The 26,139-nt window shown below is 42.1% G+C and overlaps 1 protein-coding gene across 1 annotated transcript in view; it reads left to right on the forward strand.

Moving 5' to 3' along the window:
- Positions 1-26,139, forward strand: part of PIKFYVE (phosphoinositide kinase, FYVE-type zinc finger containing) — a 249,768-nt gene that overhangs the window by 211,680 nt on the left and 11,949 nt on the right. Inside the window, exons 39-40 of the mRNA XM_089671594.1 lie at positions 2,926-3,054; positions 3,155-3,416. Coding sequence (XP_089527720.1) covers positions 2,926-3,054; positions 3,155-3,416 — 391 coding nt within the window. The remainder of the gene's footprint in view (positions 1-2,925; positions 3,055-3,154; positions 3,417-26,139) is intronic.

Below are 26,139 nucleotides of genomic sequence, written 5' to 3' on the forward strand. Positions count from 1 at the left end.
CATAGTAGGCTTGCTGGCTGAATCACCAGATGAAAAGAGAAAGAGAGCCTAAACAAAACAGTCCTAAACAGTTCATCACCTTCCCTAGATGTAAAATTATTCAAAATGTTTCTAAAAACTGAAGGGGTTTTGTTTTTTGTTTTTTTGTTAGCTTTATGCATTCTATGCATGAAGATAAAAAACCTGTGTGCTGCTCACCCCACAGCCCCCCCTAATGTCTTCCTGAGCCTGATCTCGTTCCAACGTGTACTGCACTGGAGCAGCGGCTCTGCTGGGTCTCTCTCTCCTCATTGGCTGAGACTCAGCAGCGGGAGCCATTGGCTCTCACTGCTGTCAGTCACAGCCAGTCTGGAGGGAGCAGGGTGTGAACCTCTGTGTGTTTTAAGAAGCACGCACATGCCAGTGTCCCCCAGAGCAAGTGCCTTGCTCTTGGTCCAGTTGGCAGGGAGAAGGGGCCAGGAGCACCAGCAGGGAAACCATGAAGAAGAGGATCAGGGCTACTCTGCACAAAACCACTGCACAGAGCAGGTAGGTATAGACATGTTTGTTTTTTTTTGTTTTTTTTTTACAAAATGAGCCTCTAGTGTTAAATGCACTTGAATAGGTATTAGAACATAAATAAAACGAATACAAGTGGTGCAAAAAATGTATAATAACAAAAAGGTCAATAAGAGTCCATCACATTAATAATACATGTATGAGAAACACTTTCCCATTTGCAGCACTTCTAGGAAGGCAGGACCTTGGGTGAACCCTGCTAGCCAATACATGTAAAAGAAAAGCGAGAGAGGTGTCACTGATTCAGTGTGATTAAATAAAAGTAATAAAAACATGCACTTATTGCACTTGCTGGAAGTAAAGAAGTGTAAATATGTTATGTAGCATCTACAGTTATGGTTCCTCAGGTTCTTATGCAGCAACCACATATAATCTCCCATCTTCATCTACTATATTCACCCCTTTTGAGTATAATTCTCACAAATAATCTGTCAATGTATCGCTTAAGAATTGTTTCAGGACACTCTTCTTCTTCCTCTTCTACAAGCTTTTTTAGCAGGTTGGAGAGGAGGTAAAAATAAGAGCAAGAAAAAAAAGATGCAAGCACAAAAAAATATTAAATATGTTGTAGTACCCATTGTCATTATTCAGTAAAGAACTGAAGTCAGCATTCCAGAGGGCACATGAGAAGGGACAGGGGGATCTGGTTTTTGGTATAGGAATTAGTGTGTGAAATTCGGCTACTGCCAGATGAAGGGTTTGGGAGTGAAAGTTAGATGAGTGAACCAGGATTGGGTGAAATATCCCCAGCAGTCATGAAAAACAGAGTAAGGAAAGTGAGATGGGAGTGAGCTTTTATAAAAATGCATATGACCCAAGTGTTCTGGATGGTTGGGTCAGCATATGGGCTCAGAATGAGAAGGACGATATATAAATAGGCTGAAGGGTATAGAAGAGGGCTATAGGAATGAGCCTAAAGAGAAGACACTGTTTTAGAAAGAGGTAGAGGGAATATAATACAGGGTGGGGGGAGAGGTAATCATACTGGAATTAAAAAGCTGGTTGGGGAAATACAGGTTCACCTGCAGTCTGACAGGAGCACTGTTTGTGGATGTATTCTTGCTTGTGCCTTTGTTAAACTTGCAATGTAAATCTTTAGCCAAACAAGAAAACCTCTATGAAAAGTGCTTCTAACAGACTGCGGGTGAACCCGGGGCCATTCACCCATACCTGCATAACTGTCAAAATGGGGAAAATAGATTAGAATGACATAATCTTATGCATGTTTGTAATTCTATATTAGACATGGGGCAGCACCTTGTTAAAAAGAATCAATGTTAAGAAAAAAGGTTAATTACAAACCTTTAATGATATTGTAAATGTTGATATTGAATGTAAACATTCAAAGTATATCATGTTAATGTGTGCTGAAGTGTAACTGCATATTTGGCAGTTATTGTATTACACCTTTACTCTCTGATCCAGCGGGATATTGCCTATGTAGCCACACAGTAAAGGGTGTTGTCTCGCTGCAATCCACTATTTGGGTGACATAAAGCAGGTTCTGCACCACCATCTTGGGCCTCTTCAGTTAACTGCGTCTTCCATTTGCAGGTAGCCAGCTCTGATGCATAGGGCTTGTCCAGTGGCCGCTCTGTTTGTACATCCTGCAGCCTGCTTGGAGATGTGATGTGGCTATTCCAGGAGGCTGCAGGACCGGGGCAGTCATTCTGGCCTAGGCCGATATGGTGTTGGGCAAGGTGGGAATAGAAGGAAATATTTCCTGCAATTCAGCTTGAGGAGGGGTTGTTAAATTGAAACTAACTTACGCCATTGGCTTACACTACTGTCAATCACAGCCAGTGAGTAGGGAGCAGGGCCAAGCCGTGCTGTGTCTCTCTCATAGACAGAGGCGGCTCGGGAGTGAACACACACACTGGTGCCCCCAGAGCAAGCAGCTTGCTGTGGGGATACTCAGCAGGGGGGAGAGGTGAGGAGCGCCGGTGGGGGACCTGAGAAGTGGAGGATCAGGGTTGCTTTGTGCAAAACCATTGCACAGAGCGGTAAGTATGACATGTTTGTTTATTTTTTATGAACCTTTACAAACACTTTAAGTTAAGCACCAGAATAAATAAAAACTTGCTAACTAAAAATAACACTGTATTTTCATTTGAAATCCTGGTAAAATGCAGAGTTGTTTTCAGTACTGTGTCAAATGTTTGACCTGTTAGAAAAATATGAAATTTGTCTCACTTGTAATGATATGCTTTCTATGTTTGATTCGTAAAGTGTTTGACCTACAGACTGTGATATTCTTTCTGAACACAACTGTATGTTTTGCTGTAGTGCTGATTACATTTCTTCTGTTTCAATTAGTCCTCATTTTCAGTGCCAGCAGTTTATATTGATTTGTTTGTTCCTCTGTAGAGGCCAACAGCACTAGCCAAGATTCTAGGAGTGTACAGGATTGGTTACAAGAATTCCCAGAATAACACAGAGAAGAAGTTGGATCTGCTAGTCATGGAAAATTTGTTTTATGGCAGAAAAATGGCACAGGTAACATCAGCACTACTATACATGCATTAATATGTTTTTAAAGGCAGTGTTATTTTGTAAGCTAAAAAAAAAATCATGTTGCTGTGGTTGGCTTTGTTAGGTTTTTGATCTTAAAGGTTCCTTGAGGAACAGAAATGTGAAGACAGATACCGGAAAGGAGAGCTGTGATGTTGTTTTGCTGGATGAAAATCTTCTGAAATTGGTGCGTGACAACCCCCTGTACATCCGGTCACACTGCAAGTCTGTTCTCCGAGCCTCCATACACAGCGACTCCCACTTCCTATCCAGCCACCTGATCATTGACTACTCTCTCTTAGTGGGCCGAGATGACACCACTGATGAGCTTGTAGTTGGAATTATTGGTAAGTAAATACATTATTTTGTGCATGCTTTCTTCAGTTTTTGTTGGTTTTCTTTGCCCTTTTATTAAAATTTTAAACATTCATGTATGATTGTACCTGATGCCAATGTTTTTTAAAAAATATAAATGCTTGAATAGGCTATTCATTACTATTGGACATTTTTTGTGCAATTGGTGACTATTTTCGTACGTATTTTCTTATCTAAACCCACAACAGGGTGCTGATGCTTATGTACATGGTAGCATTTAAAGGTTGCTCATTTGGTAATAAGAGATCTACGGGGTATCCAGAACACATTCCTGCATTTTTTTTTTTTTTTTTTACCACTAACACCATCTTGAATTGTTCACACAAATTATTATACATCCAGAGATTCATGCAGCAGAAACTGACATTTATCAAACCTGGCAAACATTGGTTTTGGTGATCCTGTGTCTTCTGTATTCTCTTTTCACTGTTCACTGACAGAAGTGGAACATTCTTCTACTGTTGTCACCATTTTCTTTAATACTTGATAAATTATGAATTCAGAGATTTACACACACAGCATTTGTATAGCACCAACAGTTTGTGCAACACTTTATAACATAAGGGCAGACTGTACAGTTTCAATACAATTCATTACAGGAGGAATCAGAGGACCTTGTTCATTGGAGCTTAAAATCTAAAAGGGAGGGTCAAATGATACAAAAGGTAGTTACTGTGGAAGATTAGCTGATGGAGAAAATAAAAAGTACACTTAGGTGGGGGCAGGATTGGTTTCTCTGAAGAAAAGAATTTGCAGGGATTGCCTAAAAGTGGACAGAGTAGGACATAGTCAGACAGATTCGGGTAGGGAGTTCCAGGAAGCTGCAGTAGTCAAGGCTAAAGATGATCAGGGAGTAAATTGGCATGTTTGAGGTAGCAAGCTTTGGACAGCATTCATAGATTTCAGGGGACACAAGACTCCATTACGAAAACATAGTAGTCCCAAATATTCTCATGCAAAAAAGGGGACACAAGACTCCATTACGAAAACATAGTAGTCCCAAATGTTCTCATGCAAAAAAGTCCAAAGAAGATTTCCCAGATCAATATAAGTGCCTTAAAAGTGTAAGTGAAATCAATAGTGTGAATTCTGTACTTCATCGCCACAATGTGCTCCACCACTCCCACCATGAGTATTACTCACCAGATGGTTATGCCTCACATATAAATGATCGGCATAAATCGCTCTAGGTGTATTCCTTCTTATGGCGGTCTTTCATAAACACTGGCACTCAGAAATATTCTCAAAGGTGGCTGCTAGCAGGGGTACCGCAAACCCAATAGAATATTTCAACCTTCTGGCTCCAAATGTTTTTATGCAGACATACAACAGATACTCAACCTTTAGACAGTGATTGGTTGTGGGACCGAAAGAAGAGTTCATTCACCCTGGCATAGGGGGACGGGTTGATAGTCGTGCCAAAAATCTTGACAGAGAAGTCAAGGGAAGGGGCATGTGGGGAAGTTTGAGGAAATGGTGTGACATCCAGACTATGTCTTTTAGTACATTAGTGATGCATGGGGCGGCTTGGTGAAGTGAGCTGGGAAATAGATTTGGGTGTCAGAAGTGTAGAAATGGTATTTAAAGCCATGGGATGTTATCAGATGACCCAGGGAGGTGGTGTAGATTGAGAATAGGAGAGGTCCAAGAACAGAACTTTGGAGGACCCTGATGGAAAAAGGTAGAGGAAGTAGAGTTGTGACGCTGAAGGTGCAGCGGGATAGGTAGGATGAAAACCAGTGAAGAGTACAGTTATGGAGGCCAAAGCAGTGAAGTTTTTTGAGGAAGAGTGGGTGATCAACTATGTCAAAGGCAGAAGTGAGGTTCAGGAGTAGGAGTACAGAATAATGTCCATTGGTTTTAGCCTTTAGTAGATCGTTTGTGAGTTTTAGGAGAGTAGTTTCTGTGGCGTGTTAAGAATAAAATCCAGACTGAGTGCTGGTACACATATATACGGATTGATTGTGGTTTGAACCTTATCCAATCTGCATGATGTGAAATAACATTTCTTCCTATGGTGCCTGTTCCCATATGTCCGGTGCACTGGCAGTTCAGATTGAAAGAGTCCTGTACGATTTCTGAGCAGTACAGTCCGGTTCAGGTGCGGATTACAGGCTATTTCCATTCGATTGCACAGAGCTGGTAAGCATACACCTGTTGTTTGATTGTAAAGTCTACAACTGTATTTTTCCACTTTCATGTTTTTGGGGCACAAGGGGGGCTTTCAAGTCTGGGGGTGTTTTTTAGTGCATGTTTTTGAGCGTTGGAGAAAAAGCCAGAAGAGTAGGAGAGATTGAAGATGTGATTTAGAGAGTGTAGGACAGAGCCAGAGAGTAATTGAAAGGAAACAAGGTCCAGGTGGTTAGATGGACATTGGAAAAAAAGTTTAGTAACCTCATCTATATTACCAGGGTTGATTGAGGGAAGTAATGAATATACCTGTGGACATGAAATGTTAAGTCGGGGAGGTATCTGATACAATTTTTGATGAGGTCGCCACTGTACAGTGTCTTATTTTTGAAGTGTTTGGCAATCTGCTGGGCAGTAAGTGAGTGGGAGGAGGCAGTGAAGGACAAAGCAGAAGGTTAAATGTAGAAAAGAGTTGATGGGGACTGGATCAGAAGGTGTTAATGAGAGTGAAAAAATAGGTCTGCTTGGCAGTGTGGAGGCAGGAATTGTATTTTTGGTGGGCAGATTTAGATTGGTTGAAATCTGAGCTTTAGTCTTACACCACAGATGTTCAAGAACATGGCTATGTTTTTTGAGACTTCTGGTGTCATCTGTTTTGCCAAGGTTGTAGGGGTCGGAGTCTGATTCTGTTTGCAGTGAGAGGGGCGAGGGAGCACAGGCTGGATGACCGTGAACTGTTGTAGACAGAATGTGCAGCAAATTGGTTGTGATCTGGTGCCTAAATGTTATGCTTCCATCCTATTATGTGTATGTATATAAACCAAAAAAAGTTTCCTTGGGACTTTAAGGCATAACATTGAGTAGATTAGATCCAAAAAAAGATGATTTTGAGTGTTACATGAAGCTTTTACAGATTGAAAGAAACAGCAGGTCAGATATACACTATGTTGCCAAACCTGCCTTTACATGCCCATGAACTTGAATGGCATCCCAGTCTTGGTTCCATAGAGTTAAATATTGAGTTGGCCCACCCTTTGCAGCTATAACAGCTTCAAGTCTTCTGTGAAGGCTGTCCACAAGGTTTAGGAGTGTGTCTGTCTATGGAAATGTTTGACCATTCTTCCAGAAGCGCATTTGTGAGGTTAAGCACTGATGTTGGACAAGAAGGCCTGGCTCACAGTCTCCACTCTAATTCATCACAAAAGTGTTCTATCAGGTTGAGGTCAGGACTCTGTACAGGTCAGTCAGGTTCCTCCACCCCAAACTTGCTCATCCATGTCTGTATAGACCTTGCTGTGTGCGCGGTCATGTTGCAACAAGAAGGGGCATCCCCAAACTGTTCCCACAAGGTTGGGAGCATGAAACTGTCCAAGATGTCCTGGTATGCTGACGCCTTAAGAGTTCCCTTCACAGGAACTAAGGGGCAAAGCCCAACCCTGAAAAACAACCCCACACCATAATCCCCCCTCCACTAAACTTTACACTTGGCACAATTCAGTCAGGCAACCACAATTCAGTTCTTGCAACCACCAAACCAGACACGTCCATCGGATTGCCAGACAGAGAAGCATGATTAGTCACTCCAGAAAACACGTCTCCACTGCTCTAGAGTCCAGTGGCGGTGTGCTTTACCCCACTGCATCCGATGCTTTGCATTGCACTTGGTGATGTAAGTCTTTGGATGTTGCTGCTCGTCCATGGAAACCCATTTCATGAAGCTCTCTATGCACAGTTGTGCTAATCTGAAGGCCACAAGAAGTTCGAAGTTCTTCAGCTATTGAATCTGCAGACAGTTGGTGACTTCTACGCACTTCGGCATGCGCTGACCCCGCTCTGTCATTTTATGTGGCTCACCACTTCGTGGCTGAGTTGCTGTTGTTCCCAGTTACTTCCACTTTGTTATAATACTATAACAGTTACACACATACACACGTGTGTGTGTGTGTATATATATGTATTTTTATATATATATATATATATATATATATACACACGTCATATTTTCAATATCAATACCAAAATTTCACAATTTCTGCCCGGATATGCAAACTATTGAGCACATCTGTGTATGTATACAGGTGAAACTCTAAAAATTAGAATATCGTGCAAAAGTTCATTTATTTCAGTAATGCAACTTAAAAGGTGAAACTAATATATGAGATCGACTCATTACATGCAAAGCAAGATAGTTCAAGCTGTGATTTGTCATAATTGTGATGATTATGGCTTATAGCTCATGAAAACCCCCAAATCCACAATCTCAGAAAATTTGAATATTACATGCAATCAATAAAACGAGGATTGTACATAGAACAATATTGGACCTCTGAAAAGTATAAGCATGCATATGTACTCAGTACTTGGTTTGGGCCCCTTTTGCAGCAATTACTGCCTCAAAGCGGCATGGCATGGAAGCCATCAGCCTGTGGCACTACCGAGGTGTTATGGAAGACCAGGATGCTTCAATAGCGGCCTTCAGCTCTTCTGCATTGTTCAGTCTTATGTGTCTCATCTTTCTCTTGGCAATGCCCCATAGATTCTCTATGGGGTTCAGGTCAGGCGAGTTTGCTGGCCAATCAAGCACAGTAATCCCACGGTCATTGAACCAGGTTTTGGTGCTTTTGGCAGTGTGGGCAGGTGCCAAGTCCTGCTGGAAAATGAAGTCCGCATCCCCATAAAGCTCGTCTGCGGAAGGAAGCATGAAGTGCTCCAAAATCTCCTGGTAGACGGCTGCGTTGACCCTGGACTTAATGAAGCACAGTGGACCAACACCAGCAGATGACATGGCTCCCCAAATCAACACAGACTGTGGAAACTTCACACTGGACTTCAAGCATCTTGCAGTGTGTGCCTCTCCATTCTTCCTCCATACTCTGGGTCCTTGGTTTCCAAATCAGATACAATAGTTGCTCTTATCAGAAAAGAGGACTTTGGACCACTGAGCAGCAGACCAGGTCTGTTTTTTTTTTAGCCCAGGTAAGATGCTTGTTTGTTGTTTAGGAGCGGCTTGACAAGAGGAATACGGCATTTGAAGCCCATGTCCAGGATCCGTCTGTGTGTGGTGGCTCTTGATGCACTGATTCCAGCCTCAGTCCACTCCTTGTGAAAGTCCCCAACACTTTTGAATGGCCTTTTCCTGACAATCCTCTCCAGGCTGCGGTCATCCCTGCTGCTTGTGCACCTTTTTTCTTCCACACTTTTCCCTTCCACATAACGTTTTATTAATGTGCTTTGATACAGCACTTTTGGAACATCCAACTTCTTTTGCAATTACCTTTTGAGGCTTTCCCTCCTTATGGAGGGTGTCAGTGATGGTTTTCTGCACAACTGACAGGTCAGCAGTGTTTCCCATGATTGTGATTCCTACTGAACCAGACTGAGAGACCATTTAAAGGCTCAGGAACCCTTTGCAGGTGTTTTGGCTTAATTAGCTGATTAGAGTGGGACACTTTGAGCCTAGAATGTTGCACCTTTTCACAATATTCTAATTTTCTAAGATTGTGGATTTGGGGTTTTCATGAGCTGTAAGCCATAATCATCACAATTATGACACATCACGGCTTGAACTATCTTGCTTTGCATGTAATGAGTCTATCTCCTATATTAGTATCACCTTTTAAGTTGCATTACTGAAATAAACAAACTTTTTGAATGATATTGTAATTTTTCGAGTTTCACCTGTGTGTGTATGTATGTGTGTGTGTGTGTGTGTGTGTGTGTGTGTGTATGTATGTGTGTGTGTGTATATACACATACACCAGTATGAGAGAGTCAGGGATAACACCAAAGTTAACACACCTACTCCCCATTCACACCTGAGACCTTGTAACAGGAACGAGTCACATGACATGGGGAGGGAAAATGGCTAATTGGGCCCAATTTGGACATTTTCACTTAGGGGTATACTGACTTTTTTTGCCAGCAGTTTAAACATAAATGGCTGTGTTATTTTGAAGGGACAGCATATTTACACTGTTATACAAGCTGTACACTCAATACTTTACATTGTAGCAAAGTGTAATTTCTTTAGTGTTGTCACATGAAAAGATATAATAAAATATTTACAAAAATGAGGGGTGCACTCACTTCTGTAAGACACACATACTGTATGTATGTATGTATATGTTTGTGCTGAATAAAGTTAGAATAAAATTTGCGTGTACATTAAATGTGCAGTATAATGGCCTTTGAGGGGTTTTTTTATGTATTTTCCTTTTAAACCTAGCACAGGCATTTATAAATATGTATGCCTTATAATAAATGGTCAATCACTGTGCAGCTTAATAATTCATATTTTAAATAGTGTTTACGTTAATGCCCTGATGAAAAATTTGTATGGCTTTAAGTGTTCCACTTCACAAAAATAATGAGAACAAACAATCTACCCGACTGGAATCCCGAATGACTCTTTGATTATTGAGGCTTATCCAATACAGCTCTATGTCAGGACTGTGAGTTTTTCAGAAAAGTAGCCAAGGCTTATCTCTCATTTGGGAAGCATTACCTTCCGATGTGTTAAGCTTTATTGATGGGCTTGACAAACTAACTTTGCAATTAATTTGCAAGTTTAGTCTTCTTAAAATGTGTGGGATTTGAAAATGCCCCAATCTCTATTGAAAACATGCCTGTTATAAACTTCCTTTCGGAGCTTAATCATCAGAGTTTGTCTTTTGGATAAAAGGTTATAGTGTATTTGTAGCCAAAAAAGCAATTTGTTTTTATCTTTGGTAATTCCTGTAGGGCTTTTTTTTTTGTTTGTTTTTGTTAAACCAATATTAACCCCAGAAATCTAAATCTTATATTGCAGCTTGCCAATTTTGTGGTGGTTGCATTAGCTTTATTTTTAGAGGCTTTTTTCCTACTTTTTTACCTGTTATTGATACAGCCATTAAGTCTGATATTTGTCTACATCCTGTAACAAACTGAGCTGTCCAACAAAAGTGGCAGTTAGACGAATGAGTCAAAGCATTTAAAGGACAAGTTCACCTTTCAATAATGCACATTTTTTTGCAGGTAAAAAAAATGTGCATTTAAGTTTTTTGTTGCAGGTGCCTGTAAAGCATTGCACTAGCAATCAGCAGATCACTAATGCCATGCAGGTCTCCTATCTGAGTCTAATAGATCAGCATACTAGAGTTGTTCTCCAACAGTCCCAGCAGCTGGAAAGTTGACAAGTGAATTAAGCAATTTTTAGACCAGCGCTTCAATACTCATGCGTCTGTCAATCAGTTCAAAATACGTTCCAATCACAAAGTCCTCCACTCTCTTGAAATTCTGTAAGACTCCAAACAGCAGGATAGTAACCCTCGAAAAAAACAAACTATATAGCACAGTATGTAAATACTCCAAAGTTGTGCTCCAAATCCAATAAATGGTGCTCACATTTTACTTATATCACTTGTATGTACTCTTACCCTCCTCTACCAAAAATAGTCTTCTGAAAAAAAACTGATTTCTTCAACCTTCAGCCCTGGTTCACACTGATGCTGTGCGGAATTTGCAGCATTTTATGTGCGAATTCTGCACCGCATCAGAATCACACCCTGTTCATGCAAACCATGTGGGTGTGTATGTTGAGTTAACACCACCCCGAAAGCAGTCCGCAAAACCTGGTGCAATGTGCAGAATTGGATCGCATTGGTGTGAATACCCATGCGATCAGATTCTAGTGCGGACCAAAAAAAGGGCTCTGCACATTTTGGTGTAGGTGTGGTGCAGTTGGAGTCATACAAAATGTATGGCTCTAATCACACTGCACACAAATCGCATGTGATTTGCACATGAATGCGGTGCTGTTTCTGTGTGAATCACATGCGATATACCGCACCACATATATGTGAACCTAGGCTCAATCATCAAATCTGCTTTCAAAATACTCCTCCAATGTATTTGTCATGAGCACCCAAGAGAAATAAATGAACTGTGTGTCAATAGTGTTATACCATAACAAAAATCACTCTCTATCTATGAAACTACTACTCACATTTAAGTGAGCACACAATGTGCCCCTGTCCGTTTGCATGAGGTGGAATCACAGTGGCTTAATGTGCGTCATATAATCACACCATGCACCTTACCGAATTAAAACTTGAGATACACACACATACTCACACTGTCATTGGACTTAGGTGTTCCAATCACCTCCATGGCCTAAGGTGTATAAAATCAAGCACCTTAGCATGCTGACTGCTTCTACAAATATTTATGAAAGAATGGGTCGCTTGCAGGACCTCATTGCACAGGCGGCAACCTATCACGGTACCACGCTTGAATTCACCAAGTCCATCTGTGAAATGTTCTTGCTATTAAATATTCCACGGTCATCTGTTAGTGGTAATATACCAAAGTGGAAGCATCTTGGAACAGCAACTCCGCCACGAAGTTGTAAGCCACGGAAAATTACAGAGTGGGATCAGTGCATGCTAAAGTGCACAGAAGTCACCAACTGTCTGCAGAGTTAATAGCTAAAGACCTCCATACTTCATGTGGCCTTCATTAGGCACAAAATAGTGTAGAGAGCTTCATGGAATGGGTTTCCATAGCCGAGCAGCTGCATCCAAGCCTTACATCACCAAGTGCAATGCAAAGTGTCAGATGCAGTGGTGTAAAGCACGCCACCACTAGACTCTTGAACAGTGGAGACGTTCTCTGGAGTGACTAATTGCGCTTCTCGGTCTAGCAATCTGATTGACGTGTCTGGTTTTGGCATCTGCCAGAAGAATGGTACTTGACTGTCTGCATTGTGTAAAGTTTAGTGGTGTGGGGTTGTTTTTCAGGGTTTAGGCTTGGCCAACTCCATATTGAACCTTGTGGACTGAAACTCAGATGTCATTAAAGTTCAAGTGCTTGTAAAGGCAGGCGTCCCAATACTTTTGGCAATATAGTGTGTGTATATATGCCCTATAGTGGAACTATTGCTGCAGGGCTGCGCAATATGACGTCTATATACGTGATTTTGCATCTCCTGGTAGGGGACATATTGGCGGAAACTGATATTGATCACCGGGTCCTGGCTGGAGATTCCTTGCCGACAACTGGCAATCACTGAGTATCACTGACAGGGGTGAGACCTGTGTATAAACTACACAGGTCTATCTCCTGCCAGCAGTAACAGAGAAATATACAGCAATATGTTTCCCTAGTAAAACACACACCGCACACTTATTAAAACAGCACACAGTTAACCCTTTAATCGCCCCAGATGTTAAGCCCTTCCTGCCCAGCACCATTAGTACAGTGTCAGTTCTTTTTATTAGGACTGTATTAGTGTCATTGGGATGTCAGTGGCAGTTAGTTCCCCCCCAGTGTCAGAATGCGTGCCACAGTCCTGCTATAAGTCGCTGATCGCCGCCTTTACTAGTATAATAAAGAAATTCTGGAATATATACCACCATTTGTAGATGCTATAACTTTCAATAAACCAATTTAATTTACATGTATTGGGATTTTGTTTTAGTGACAGCATGAAGCAGAATACATTTTGGCCTAAATTTATGAATAACTTGATTTTTTTTTTTTTTTAATTTTTACTGGATATATTTTCTAGAAAAAAGTCAATATTGTTTTTTTCAGAACTGTTGGTATTTGTTTGTTTTATAGCGCAAAAAAAAATGCATCAAAAGAAAGTTCTATATGTGGGGGGAGGAAAGGACATAAATTTCATTTATGTACAGCCTTGCATGACTGCGTAATTGTCAGTTAAAGTAACGCAGCGCTGTATCGCAAAAAATGGCCTGGTCATGAAGGGGGGTAAATCCTCAGGAGGGCAAGTGGTACGATACTTACTGAGAGGAGGAATCAATGAACTACCACAGCACTTACAGCACTGTGGTAATTTGAGAACTACATGCAGACAGCCGCTAAGGCTGTCTGGACCTTTTCTTATTCACAGAACACTGTGAATGAGTGATGAAGCCGGGTGGGCACAGCACTGCACGGCCAAGTTCTTTTTAACCTCTTGCCGTCCGCCTGCTGTTTATAAACGGCAGGGCGGTGGCAGTCCAAGGTCGGGTTGCCGTTCCTAAACGGCACCCGCCTTTTCTAGCTGTGCGCGCTCCCTAGGAGCACGCACCACCGCGATCCGGTGTCCGCTGTGTCCTCCGGACACAGTGAAACACCGATCGTCGGACGGGACCTCTGTACGAGGTCCCGGTCATGTGATCACTGATTGGCGAATCAGTGATCACATGCAAAGTAGTAAGCAAGATGTCACTTGTGACATCATTGCTTACTACGTGTGAAATCTGTGAATGATCAGAGGTCACATGGTACAAGGCTATTCACAACAGCCTTGTACCATGTGACAAGCTGTGACCAATCACAGCTCACTCAGTATTTCTCAATGACTGCAAGAATGCAGACAGAGAGAAAGAGAAATGATTGCTTTTACATCCTATATGGGTGTAAAAGCAATCCGTGTAAAAAAAAAAAAAAAAAATCTTCATCACCCCCCACAAGTAGTACAGTGTCACCATGGTGACACTGTACTGCTATGGTGACAGTATGTAAAAATAAAAAATAATATAAAAAAAAATAAAATAAAAATGTAAAAAAAAATGTTTAAAAATTGTAATGTTTGGTTATAAACTAATTTGGATTTTTTTTTTTTACTAAAAAAATAACGGAATAAATTTTGGCCAAGATTTAGGATGAAATATTATTTATTTGCAAAATTTTATAAAAAAAACACTTTTTCAAAATTTTTGGACTTTTTCATTTACATAGTAAAAAAAATAAAAATCCCAGCAGTGAATAAATACCACCAAAATAAAGCTTTATCTGTCTCAAAAAAATGGTAAAAAATTCATATGGGTACAGTATTGCATGACCGCGCAATTGTCATTCAAAGTGTGATAGCGCTGAAAGCTGAAAATTGCCCTGGACAGGAAGGGGGTAAAAGTGTCCGGACAGGAAGTGGTTAAATGTTGACAGCTAGCGGGGGGGAGAAGGTCCTCCACTAGCTGTCAAAATAGTGGATTGGGAGGAAGCGGAGATGGGTCATATCATAACATGTTACATCCTGAATATGGGTGTAACATGTTATGAAAGGTGAACATATCCTTTAACATCGACAGGGGTGCTTACAACGGTCAGCTTTTTTGTAAAACATGTATCCCAAAATTGAAAAACTGTTGCTGTTAAGATTGCCACCTTTTCTTCAAACCAATCCTAAAACACTTTAGCAGTGCATGGCAGTTTTTTTTTTTTTTTTTTTGCAGTATACACTGGGACACTTTCAGGTGCCCTAAGGGGAGTAGTAATGTGGTGCAGCGAACAGTGGGTATAGCCAAATTGTGGTAGGGGCTTAAAGAGGCATGGTTAATAAAACAATCATTCTTGTACCCATAAAATATTCTTGGATTGCTACGCCACAAGTAAGGGTCTCAGACATGTAAACCTCAGCACAAAACATCAATAGCCAGCTAACAGTTTCTGAGCCCACCTTAACCACCTCCCATCTGCCATATAGTCCAATGACGGGTGCAAGGTGGTTCTCTTGTTCTGTGACGTCCTCCCATTCTCACCGCGCATGCGCAGCTCAGGGAGCGCGCGGCGATCGGCTTTCCGCGAAGGGGACATGTACACTGATCATCAGGGCGCCCTGATGATCAGTGTAGCTCCAGCAGTGCCACCTGTTAGTGTCCATCAGTGCCTTGTGTCAGTGCTCATCAGTGCCTCGTGCCACATATCAGTGCCTACCAGTGCACATCAATGCCACACAGCAGTGCCCATCTGAGCTGCCTTTCAGTGTCACCCATCAGTGCCATGTCAGTGCTACCTATCAGTGCCATGTCAGTGCCACCTAACAGTGCCAGTCAGTGCTGCCTATCAGTGCCGCCTTTCAGTGCCCATCAGTGATGCCTGTCAATGTCCATCAGTGCCACCTACCAGTGCCTCCTCATCATTGCCCATCAGTGCCACCTATCAGTGCCCACCACTGCAGCCTCATTAGCGCTTATCAGTGAAAGAGAAAAATCACTTCTTTACAAAATTTTATAACAAAAACCTAAGAAAAACCATTTTTTTTTCCAAAATTTTCTGTGGTTTTTGGTTTAAGAAAAAATAAAAAACCCAGAGTTGATTAAATACCGCCAAAAGAAAGCTCTATCTGTCACTGTAAATCTGTAAATTTCATATGGGTACAATGTTGCATGACTGCGCAATTATCATTTAAAGTGTGACAGCGCTGAAAGCTGGAAATTGGCCTGGGCAGGAAGGGGGTATTCGTGCCCTATAGGCTAGCGGTTAAAAAGACCTTTATTAAAATATTCAGGCCCTGCTTAGCAACCAGCAACTGTTAAGACAATTAACACTTTGGTGTTAGTGTATATAGTGGAGCAGTCTGTAAGTCAGTGCAGGGGACTGTGGTGTGCAGTGCAAAGAGTGCAAAGGTCAGGAGTATGTAACGCACAGCGTGCTGCAGTCAGTGTCAGGTTTAGGAGTATGTTACACACAGTGAACAGTGTCGGGAGTACACAACAAAATAAGTGCAGAAGTCAGGGTAGTCTAACACAGTGTAGTGGGCAGGAGAGTACAAAATGATCACCTCAAGCAATACTCTTCCCCACTTTACCCTTTCAGCAAAAGTCCTCAGTCCTCCCCCTCCAAAAACAAAAATCCAGCACTATTCTGTGCACTCACCCCCAGCAAATCATTGACCTAACCACCCCAGCATAAATCCTCTCCCACTCACAGAAAAAAATCTACTTGATGCCCTTCCCCAAACTGCCCCCAGCAAAAATACCCCCCACCACAAATCCTCTCCCCTCCCAACTTCCCTCACCACCACTCCAAATTCTCCTTCTAGCACAAATGCTCTTCCCTTCCAAATATCCCCTCAATAGAAATTCTCCTTACCCCAGTCCCCCCCCCCCCCCCACCACCAGAACAAATTTCTCTCTACCCTCACCCCAAATTCATCCTCCCAGCACAAATTGCGAACCGAGCACAAAGCCCTCAGGTCAGTGCAGCCTTGTTCGGACAGATGTCCTCCCTCCTATTGTAGTTGTAATGTCCAAGTGGAGTAGGAGCCTAGGCTCCCTTGGCCCTTGGTTGTATTATTGTTATCGGAATCCACCACCTCACTGCCTGCCTCTCACAATAATAGAGCGTATGATTCCGGCACCCATCCCCGGAGGACATGCGGGGCAGGTGCCCAGAGTGAGTTCATGTGAGATAAATCAGTAGAACACTGCGCTCTGGGACTCCAGCCAAGTTCTGCAGGATGCCAAGATTCATGGAGGTATGCATTCCGAGCCACGGTCCAGTCTGAATAATTTGTCAAGGTTCCAGGTGGACTGAAACCCAGACATAAGATTCAAAACCTGGACTGTCCTAGTGAATCCCGGACAGTTGGCAACCCTAGTTGCTGTAGCTGCTTAAAAAGTGTTATCTGGAGTTTGGCTTTAACCACTTCCCATCCTTAGGATGTACCCATATTTCCTAGAAAATGAGTGGTTATAGCAGGATCATGATTCCAGCAAATGCGCACATAGGTCACACACACGTGTAAATTGTGATTGCCCCACACATATGAGGTATCACCGCAAAGATCAGAGTGAGAGCATTAGAAACAGAATGCACATTTAACTATACACTAGCAACCTGTAAAGGCTTTTAATTCCGCTTTAGCCACTGGAGATTTTCATCAATCAAAGTTTGTCGCTTCTTCACAGGCGTGTGAAATTTTAAATCTTGACATGTCCGGTATATGTTTACTGGCATATTTTTTACCAAAAAATTGGGTATTGTCTGTGTGCACTAAAATGCATTTAAGTTTATTTTTTCCTGAGAATTTGCTTTTGATAAAGGGCTGTGTAAATATCATACAGCTTAAAAATTGCAACAGGCACCATTTTATTTCCAGGGCTTCTGCTTTCAGAAAATATATATATATAATGATATAATGTTTAGAGCTTGTTCTAAGTATTTTTCTAGCAAAGTACTGAGGTCTGTCTGTCTGTCTCAGAATTGGCCCAGACTGGTTATTTTGTTAGATTAACTAGCAGATTTAGATGGACTTGACTAACACCTGGGAATTTTGTGATGCTATCTTATAATAAAGTTCTATATTGTATTCTGTTCGGTAATGTTGTAAAAGCAACCCCCCCCCCCATTATATCACTGTCAATCTCTATTGACCTAGGCTGGTCAGACCTGGGCCTATCTTTCTTTCCCCACCACTGGCCACACCTGCTGATCCTTTTTTAGTGACCTCAATGAAGATCCACCAACACTGATTGTCCTGGGGCATTGGGGATGGGAGAGCCTGTGAAACCTTTGAGCCCAATGGTTCTCACACATTCGTACTTCACTTTTCCCAGCCAACTCCAACTGCTGCCCTGGGTGGACATACCCACTCGGTCCATGGAGAACACTCCAACACCTCCACCCCAGGACATACTCCTCATGCTTGATTGCACAGTGTGACCTATAAAAGGTACTCGCCGCCATCTCTAACCGCTTTTCGTGCCTTCTAACAGCACCTCACGATGCCTGATTTTCACACGTGTCCTCCTTTTTCTATCCACCTTTCCCTATTCCCGTTATGTCATCCACTCTCCTCTTTCCTCCCCCTCCTTGGCTGTCTTTTGGGGGGAAAGAGCCTGTTTTTGTTTCACCTCCTTGAATCATGATTAGAAATGCTGTTCTATTACCCTCCTGAAGAGAGAACTTTGCAACAGAAAACGGTGGTAAAGGGTGTTATATTTATAATTGGAACTGGAAGTGAAAGGAAATCTTCAAATGGGGACATACAGTCAGGTCCATAAATATTGGGACATCAACACAATTCTAACATTTTTGGCTCTATACACCACCACAATGGATTTGAAATGAAATGAACAAGATGTGCTTTAACTGCAGACTGTCAGCTTTAATTTGAGGGTATTTACATCCAAATCAGGTGAACGATGTAGGAATTACAACAGTTTGCATATGTGCCTCCCACTTGTTAAGGGACCAAATGTAATGGGACAATTGACTTCTCAGCTGTTCCATGGCCAGGTGTGTGTTATTCCCTCATTATCCCAATTACAATGAGCAGATAAAAGGTCCAGAGTTCATTTCAAGTGTGCTATTTGCATTTGGAATCTGTTGCTGTCAACTCTCAAGATGAGATCCAAAGAGCTGTCACTGTCAGTGAAGCAAGCCATCATTAGGCTGAAAAAACAAAACAAACCCATCAGAGAGATTGCAAAAATATTAGGCGTGGCCAAAACAACTGTTTGGAACATTCTTAAAAAGAAGGAACGCACCGGTGAGCGCAGTAACACCAAAAGACCCGAAAGACCACGGAAAACAACTGTGGTGGATGACCAAAGAATTCTTTCCCTGGTGAAGAAAACACCCTTCACAACAGTTGGCCAGATCAAGAACACTCTCCAGGAGGTAGGTGTATGTGTGTCAAAGTCAACAATCAAGAGAAGACTTCACCAGAGTGAATACAGAGGGTTCACCACAAGATGTAAACCATTGGTGAACCTCAAAAACAGGAAGGCCAGATTAGAGTTTGCCAAACGACATCTAAAAAATCCTTCACAGTTCTGGAACAACATCCTATGGACAGATGAGACCAAGATCAACTTGTACCAGAGTGATGGGAAGAGAAAAGTATGGAGAAGGAAAGGAACTGCTCATGATCCTAAACATACCAGCTCATCAGTGAAGCATGGTGGTGGTAGTGTCATGGCGTGGGCATGTATGGCTGCCAATGGAACTGGTTCTCTTGTATTTATTGATGATGTGACTGCTGACAAAAGCAGCAGGATGAATTCTGAAGTGTTCCGGGAAATATTATCTGCTCATATTCAGCAAAATGCTTCAGAACTCATTGGACGCCGCTTCACAGTGCAGATGGACAATGACCCAAAGCATACTGCAAAAGCAAGCAAAGAGTTTTTTAAGGGAAAGAAGTGGAATGTTATGCAATGGCCAAGTCAATCACCTGACCTGAATCCGATTGAGCATGCATTTCACTTGCTGAAGACAAAACTGAAGGGAAAATGCCCCAAGAACAAGCAGGAACTGAAGACAGTTGCAGTAGAGGTCTGGCAGAGCATCACCAGGGATGAAACCCAGCGTCTGGTGATGTCTATGCGTTCCAGACTTCAGGCTGTAATTGACTGCAAAGGATTTGCAACCAAGTATTAAAAAGTGAAAGTTTGATTTATGATTATTATTCTGTCCCATTACTTTTGGACCCTTAACAAGTGGGAGGCACATATGCAAACTGTTGTAATTCCTACACCGTTCACCTGATTTGGATGTAAATACCCTCAAATTAAAGCTGACAGTCTGCAGTTAAAGCACCTCTTATTTGTTTCATTTCAAATCCATTGTGGTGGTGTATAGAGCCAAAAATGTTAGAATTGTGTTGATGTCCCAATATTTATGAACCTGACTGTATATTTCACAAGTATTTAAAGGTGACCGTACACTCTTTTTGATAAATGATCAGTTTTCTTTTCTGATTGGTCTCTTCCAATCGACATAATTGATCTATAGTTGACAACCCATTCGCTCGATATGCCACACACGGGAAGTAGTTTTCAGTTGATAAGATAGTAACTTATGATCGCAAGATATTGATTGTATCGGTTTCCTCTATGTAATCTAATCTGATAAAATGAAATACGATCATATTCATGAACAAAGTACCTCAATGCTGCTAATCATTACTGTCCATTTGAAGAGACAGGATGTGCAAGGAACACCCACCTGTACAATAATAAACTATGGTAACCTTCATACTCATTGTGCAGATTTCTTTAATATTGATGATGGCAATAGTGCCAGTCCATGTTTGCTTTGCTAATTAAAATATAGTATTCAAAATGTCCAGTGCTTAAATATATGCATCTGCTTCTTCATTCAGTCAACAGGTAAGTATATCAAATGGGTTCAATCTCAAAGATTCTTACCATATTTTCTGACCCATAAACCAAGCAATGGGTCTGATGAGGCCCCCCCCCACAATGTCTGTGTCTTAAACAATCAAACAGAATCTTCACGCCCATCAATCCAAATCTTGTCTTCTTCCTGATGACCACCCCTCCTATTAAATCCTCTCCACATCCAGTGTCACATGAAAAAGGAACATTCAGTAGTGCAGCATATTCAAAACTCCACTGTTCAGATCTCTAATATATACTGTACTCTCACTTTCTTGTGCCCATAAAAGTGCCAGACATGTGACTCTCCACAGTGCTCATTCCCCCATATGCCAAAACACCTTACCTCCAGCAACCCCTATGACACAGGGTTGTATGATTTCGCTTGCTCCAAGCTGTTTTGCATCCACTTGCTCCACCAGCATACAAAACCTCAAATCCCCATTAGTAAATTGCAGGCAGGGCATAGAATGAGAAAGGAGACTAATAGTGCAGAAGATCCCACTAATATAGCATTTATTATATTAAAAAGGCTCACATTGGCAGGTCATATATAATTTCCAGTAACCAGGACAGCATCACAGGCACTTCCTGTTCTGGCTGATGTCACTTCCTGACATGTTTTGTCTGAATGACTTTCTCAAAGGAGAAACAAACTTTGGAGGGTATCTCATTGATACCTGGAGACATCTCTATCCCCAACGTAGAGAATACTCGTTTTTCTGCCAAACATTCCACCTTTTCCAGGATTGACTTTATTGCTTTGTCCACAATTTTAGGTCCCAGACTCTTAAAGGCAGGTTTTTGTCAGACCATGCCCCCTGTTGGGTTACTCTATGGGTATATGATAAACCACCTGTCCCAATGTGGCGATTAAACCCCTTTTGGCTTACAGCCATTTCTGATGCTGATACCTTTGGTGAAGAATGGACCCATTTTTTTCACAATAAATCATGGCACCGCATCCCCTCTAGTAATATGGGAAACCTTCAAAAAACATGTCTGTCTTATCCTTACTACGTGTATATCTAGAACTAAACATACCTCCAAATTAGTATTTCAACAGGCTAGTTCACATCTACCTAGTCTCCAAGATCAGTATCTCGTGGATCCCACGCCTGACCAGCTAACCAATTTGAAACTGCACAGTAGATTAGTGGAACAGTTAAAGGCCAAACAAAATCTTTCACGCGTCAACGCATTTTTGAACATGGCGAATGCCCCGGTAAATCATTGGCATACTTGGCTCATATGGACTCCAGACCCCCTGTCGTGAACACCTTGACAACCGCCACGGGGGCCCGGGTGTCTGACCCATCGCTGGTTGCACCAGAATTTGTTAACTACTTCCATGATGTGTGTACCTCTAGAGCAGGGGTCTTGAATTAAAATTTATGGAGGTCCGGTAAGCAAAATTTCCTTCCAGCAGAGGTCCGAATCTCATTAGCGATATAACGCATCACAGTCCCCAGGTACATTATGATCTTTAGTGTACTTTTCACACTGTAGTCCCCTCTTTGTAGTCTCCTCTACATTAGTCCCCTCTTTAAAGAAGTCCCACAGTGTCCCCTTTTCCCCTTCACATCACTGCCCCCCTTTACATCACAGCGCCCCTTAACACAACACAACACCTCTTAACACAACACCTCTTAACACAACACAGTGCCCTTTTAACCCAACCCTTCCCCTGGTACCTTCGGCAGGGCAGAGACACTAATCCTTCTAAGGTGTCCTCTCCTGGGACTCTGGCCCGCCACTGCTGTGGTTCTCCTGGTGGGCTAGGTGTGGGGGGTGGGAGCTGCCTAGGTTGTTGTGTTGGCAGGTGGGTGATTGCCTGGCTTGCATGTGTGGGGGGGCTCCCGCTTTCTGTCTCGAGGTGCAGAGAACAGAGGTTTTTGCATGTTGACTGGCTGGGTGGTCGCCGGCTCCTTCCCCTCAGTTCCAATCTGCAGCTCTTCAATCCCCACCCACCGAGGGGTGGTCCTGTCCAGACAGCGACCATGCCGCTGCTGCTGAGTGTCTTCTTCCGGGTCTCCCGCCTGGCTACTAGTGTCGTCCTCATGGTAGGCAGAGTGTGGGGGGCTGCGGGTCGGGACTGGGGGGCTGGAGCTGGTGATTGCCCAGCTTGTTGGTGTGTGGGGACTTGAGGTGGGGGGGCCGGAGTCTTTTCATCGGTAGCGGGCCTGGCGGTCGCCCACTTGACATGGTGACTTAGGCAGCTCCCGCCCCTTGGTCCCGATCTGCAGCTCTTTGCACCCTGCCCGCTGTGTGGATGGTGTCAGTGGCTGGGTGGGGGGCCTGAGGGAGGGCTCCCGGGGGTGGCGTGGCTGCGGTCCGGACAGGACTGTCCTGCGGTCCGCTATTTAGTGTCCACTGCTCTAGAGTTACTTCCACCCCACAACAGTTGTTGAAATACTTACAAACTATCTAATTTCCAAAATTGTTAGCAGAACAGGTTATGCTTGAAGCTCCACTAACTAAGGAGGTAATAGAAATCACTATCGGTAAATTTAAACCTGCTAAGGCTCCAGGCACTGGCAGGTTGCCGCTTGAATTCTATACCCGTTATGCCGAGATTCTTGTTCCAAAGCTCCTGGCACTCTACAAAGCCATTTTTCAGACCTCTGCTTTCTACAGATTTTATGCATGTGGCGCTTATAGTCCTGATCCCTAAACCAGGCAAGGATTTGATTATGCCAGATTCATATCGCCCTATCTCACGAATGCAAACCAATATTAAGATCCTTGCCAAGGTTTTAGTGACACGCCTGAATACGGTTATTACCTCCGTAGTGCATCCAGATCAAACTGGCTTTATGCCCCTAAAAAACACTGCATTTAATACCAGGAAGCGGTTTATGAATCTACAAGGTACCCACAATCATGTTGGTACAAGAGTTGTGGTTCCTTTATCTGCCGCCAAGGCTTTTGATTCAGTTGAATAGATACAGTGGGGATCGAAAGTTTGGGCACCCCAGCTAAAAATGTGTATTAATGTGCATAAAGAAGCAAAGGAAAGATGGAAAAATCTCCAAAAGGCATCAAATTACAGATTAGACATTCTTATAATATGTCAACAAAAGTTAGATTTTATTTCCATCATTTACACTTTCAAATAACAGAAAACAAAAAAATGGCATCTGCAAAAGCTTGGGCACCCTGCAGAATTTATAGCATGCACTGCCCCCTTTGGCAAGTATCACAGCTTGTAAACGCTTTTTGTAGCCAGCCAAGAGTCTTTCAATTCTTGTTTGAGGTATCTTTGCCCATTCTTCCTTACAAAACTCTTCCAGTTCTTTGAGATTTCTGGGCTGTCTGTCACGCACTGCTCTTTTAAGGTCTATCCATAGATTTTCAATTATGTTGAGGTCAGGAGATTGTGAAGGCCATGGCAAAACCTTCAGTTTACGCCTCTTGATGTAATCCCCCCTGGATTTCGAGGTGTGTTTAGGATCATTATCCATTTGTAGAAGCCATCCTCTTTAACTTAAGCTTTTTCACAGATGGCATCAGGTTACCATCCAAAATTTGCTGAAATTTTATTGAATCCATTTTTCCTTCTACTCGTGAGATGTTCCCTGTGCCACTGGCTGCAACACAACCCCAAAGCATGATTGATCCAACCCCATGCTTAACAGTTGGACAGAGGTTCTTTTCATTAAATTCTGTGCCCCTTCTTCTTCAAATGTACCTTTGCTCATTCCGGCCAAAAAGTTCAATTTTAACCTCATCGGTCCACAGAACTTGTTTCCAAAATGCATCAGGCTTCTCTATATGTTCATTTGCAAAGTTCAAACAATGATTTTTGTGGTGAGGACGTAGAAGAGGTTTTCTTCTGATGACTCTTCCATGAAGACCATATTTGTACAAGTATCTCTTTATAGTGGAATAGTGTACCACAACTCCAGTGTCTGCCAGATCTTTCTGGAGGGATCGTGCAGTCAAACGTGGGTTTTGAATTGTTTTTCTCACAATCCTGCGAGCTGTTCTGTCTGATATTTTTCTTGGTCTTCCAGATGTTGCTTTAACTTCCACTGTTCCTGATGACTGCCATTTCTTAATTACATTCCGAACAGAGGATATTGACATCTGAAAACGCTTTGCTATCTTCTTATAGCCTTCTCCAGCTTTGTGAGCGTCAACTATTTTCAGTTTCAGTTTTCTAGACAACGGCTTAGAAGAACCCATGGTGCTGATTGTTGGGGCAAGGTCAGATGAGTCTGGGCATTTAAAACCTTTGAGATTGACATCACCTGGTCTTCCCAGACGATGATTGAGAACAATCCATGACACTGGCAGGTCTCAGCTTTGCAAAGGGGGCAGTGCATGCTATAAATTCTGCAGGGTGCCCAAACTTTTGCAGACGCCATTTTTTGTTTTCTGTTATTTTGAAAGTGTAAATGATGGAAATAAAATCTAACTTTTGTTGACATATTATAAGAATGTCTAATCTGTAATTTGATGCCTTTTGGAGATTTTTCCATCTTTCCTTTGCTTCTTTATGCACATTAATACAAATTTTTAGCTGGGGTGCCCAAACATTCGATCCCCACTGTATACTTATGGCACTGTCCAAAGCTTTGGTTTTGGCCCTAAATTTATTAAATGAATCTCTATATTATATTCAGACCCTCAGGCTCGAGTGTTGGCTAATGGATGGACATCCAAGACTTTTTCTCTCTCTAGAGCAGTGTTGTCCAAAGTTCATAGTCGTGGAACTCCACCCCTCCCCCAAAGTGAAAACAATAAATGCGATCAGTAATATTTATTCAGGTACATTTTTTAAGACTAACAACTTTTATTATTATACCAGTATAATTGGAAATTTAAATTGAAAATTATATCTAAAAATATATAAACATCAATTCTATCATAGCATGTCATGAACTTGATTATATGTGTATTGTAATGTAAGAATTGTAGTATGCTATGAGTGTCACAGCCATCCATCCATCCATCCATCCATCCATACATACATACATAAGAAGGCAATTATGAACAATGAAATCTAATGGAAAGCGTGAGCTTGCTTGCGATCACAGATCAAACTTATTCGAGGCTTGCTGGTGGACAAGCTCACATGCATTTCTTCATTGATTAATTGAAGTCTCTTGTTTTTTCGACTTCATTTCCATTAATACTGAAACGGCAACAGCAATTTAATCGCTTCCATGCTAAGCAGCAGATAATGAGCTTCCAAACATATTCAAAATTCTGATAGCTCTTTCTCAGCAAAGAGATTTTTATACACCAGATCATTTCTCAAATCAATGAGGTTTTCTTCAGCTTCTGGTTCGAGAAGAATGATTTTATGTTTGACGAAAGGACTGAGCACCCACTCGATTCTGGAGACATCCAGGTTTGGGAAATATTTCTGGAAAGGAAGTTTTGAATATTTCCAAATTCATTCCGCGGAACACACTTTGGACAACACTGCTCTAGAGGTACCTGTCATGGATGTCTAATATACACTTTGGTGGCCGAACCTCTAGCCATAAAAATCCGATCAGCCACTGGAGGGTGTGGACTACACAGAGGAGAACTAATTGAAAAGATTGGACTTTATGCTGATGATATGATACTGTACCTAGCCAATTCTGGTTCATCCTTGTTGCAGACTTTAGACTTCATAGAACAATTTGGAGATTTTTCTGGCCTCAAAATTAATTGGGAT

Source organism: Staurois parvus, unplaced genomic scaffold (assembly GCF_062004578.1).
Source record: "Staurois parvus isolate SC_StPar_1 unplaced genomic scaffold, SC_StPar_1.0 ptg000011l, whole genome shotgun sequence".
In the NCBI taxonomy this organism is placed as follows: Eukaryota; Metazoa; Chordata; class Amphibia; order Anura; family Ranidae; genus Staurois; species Staurois parvus.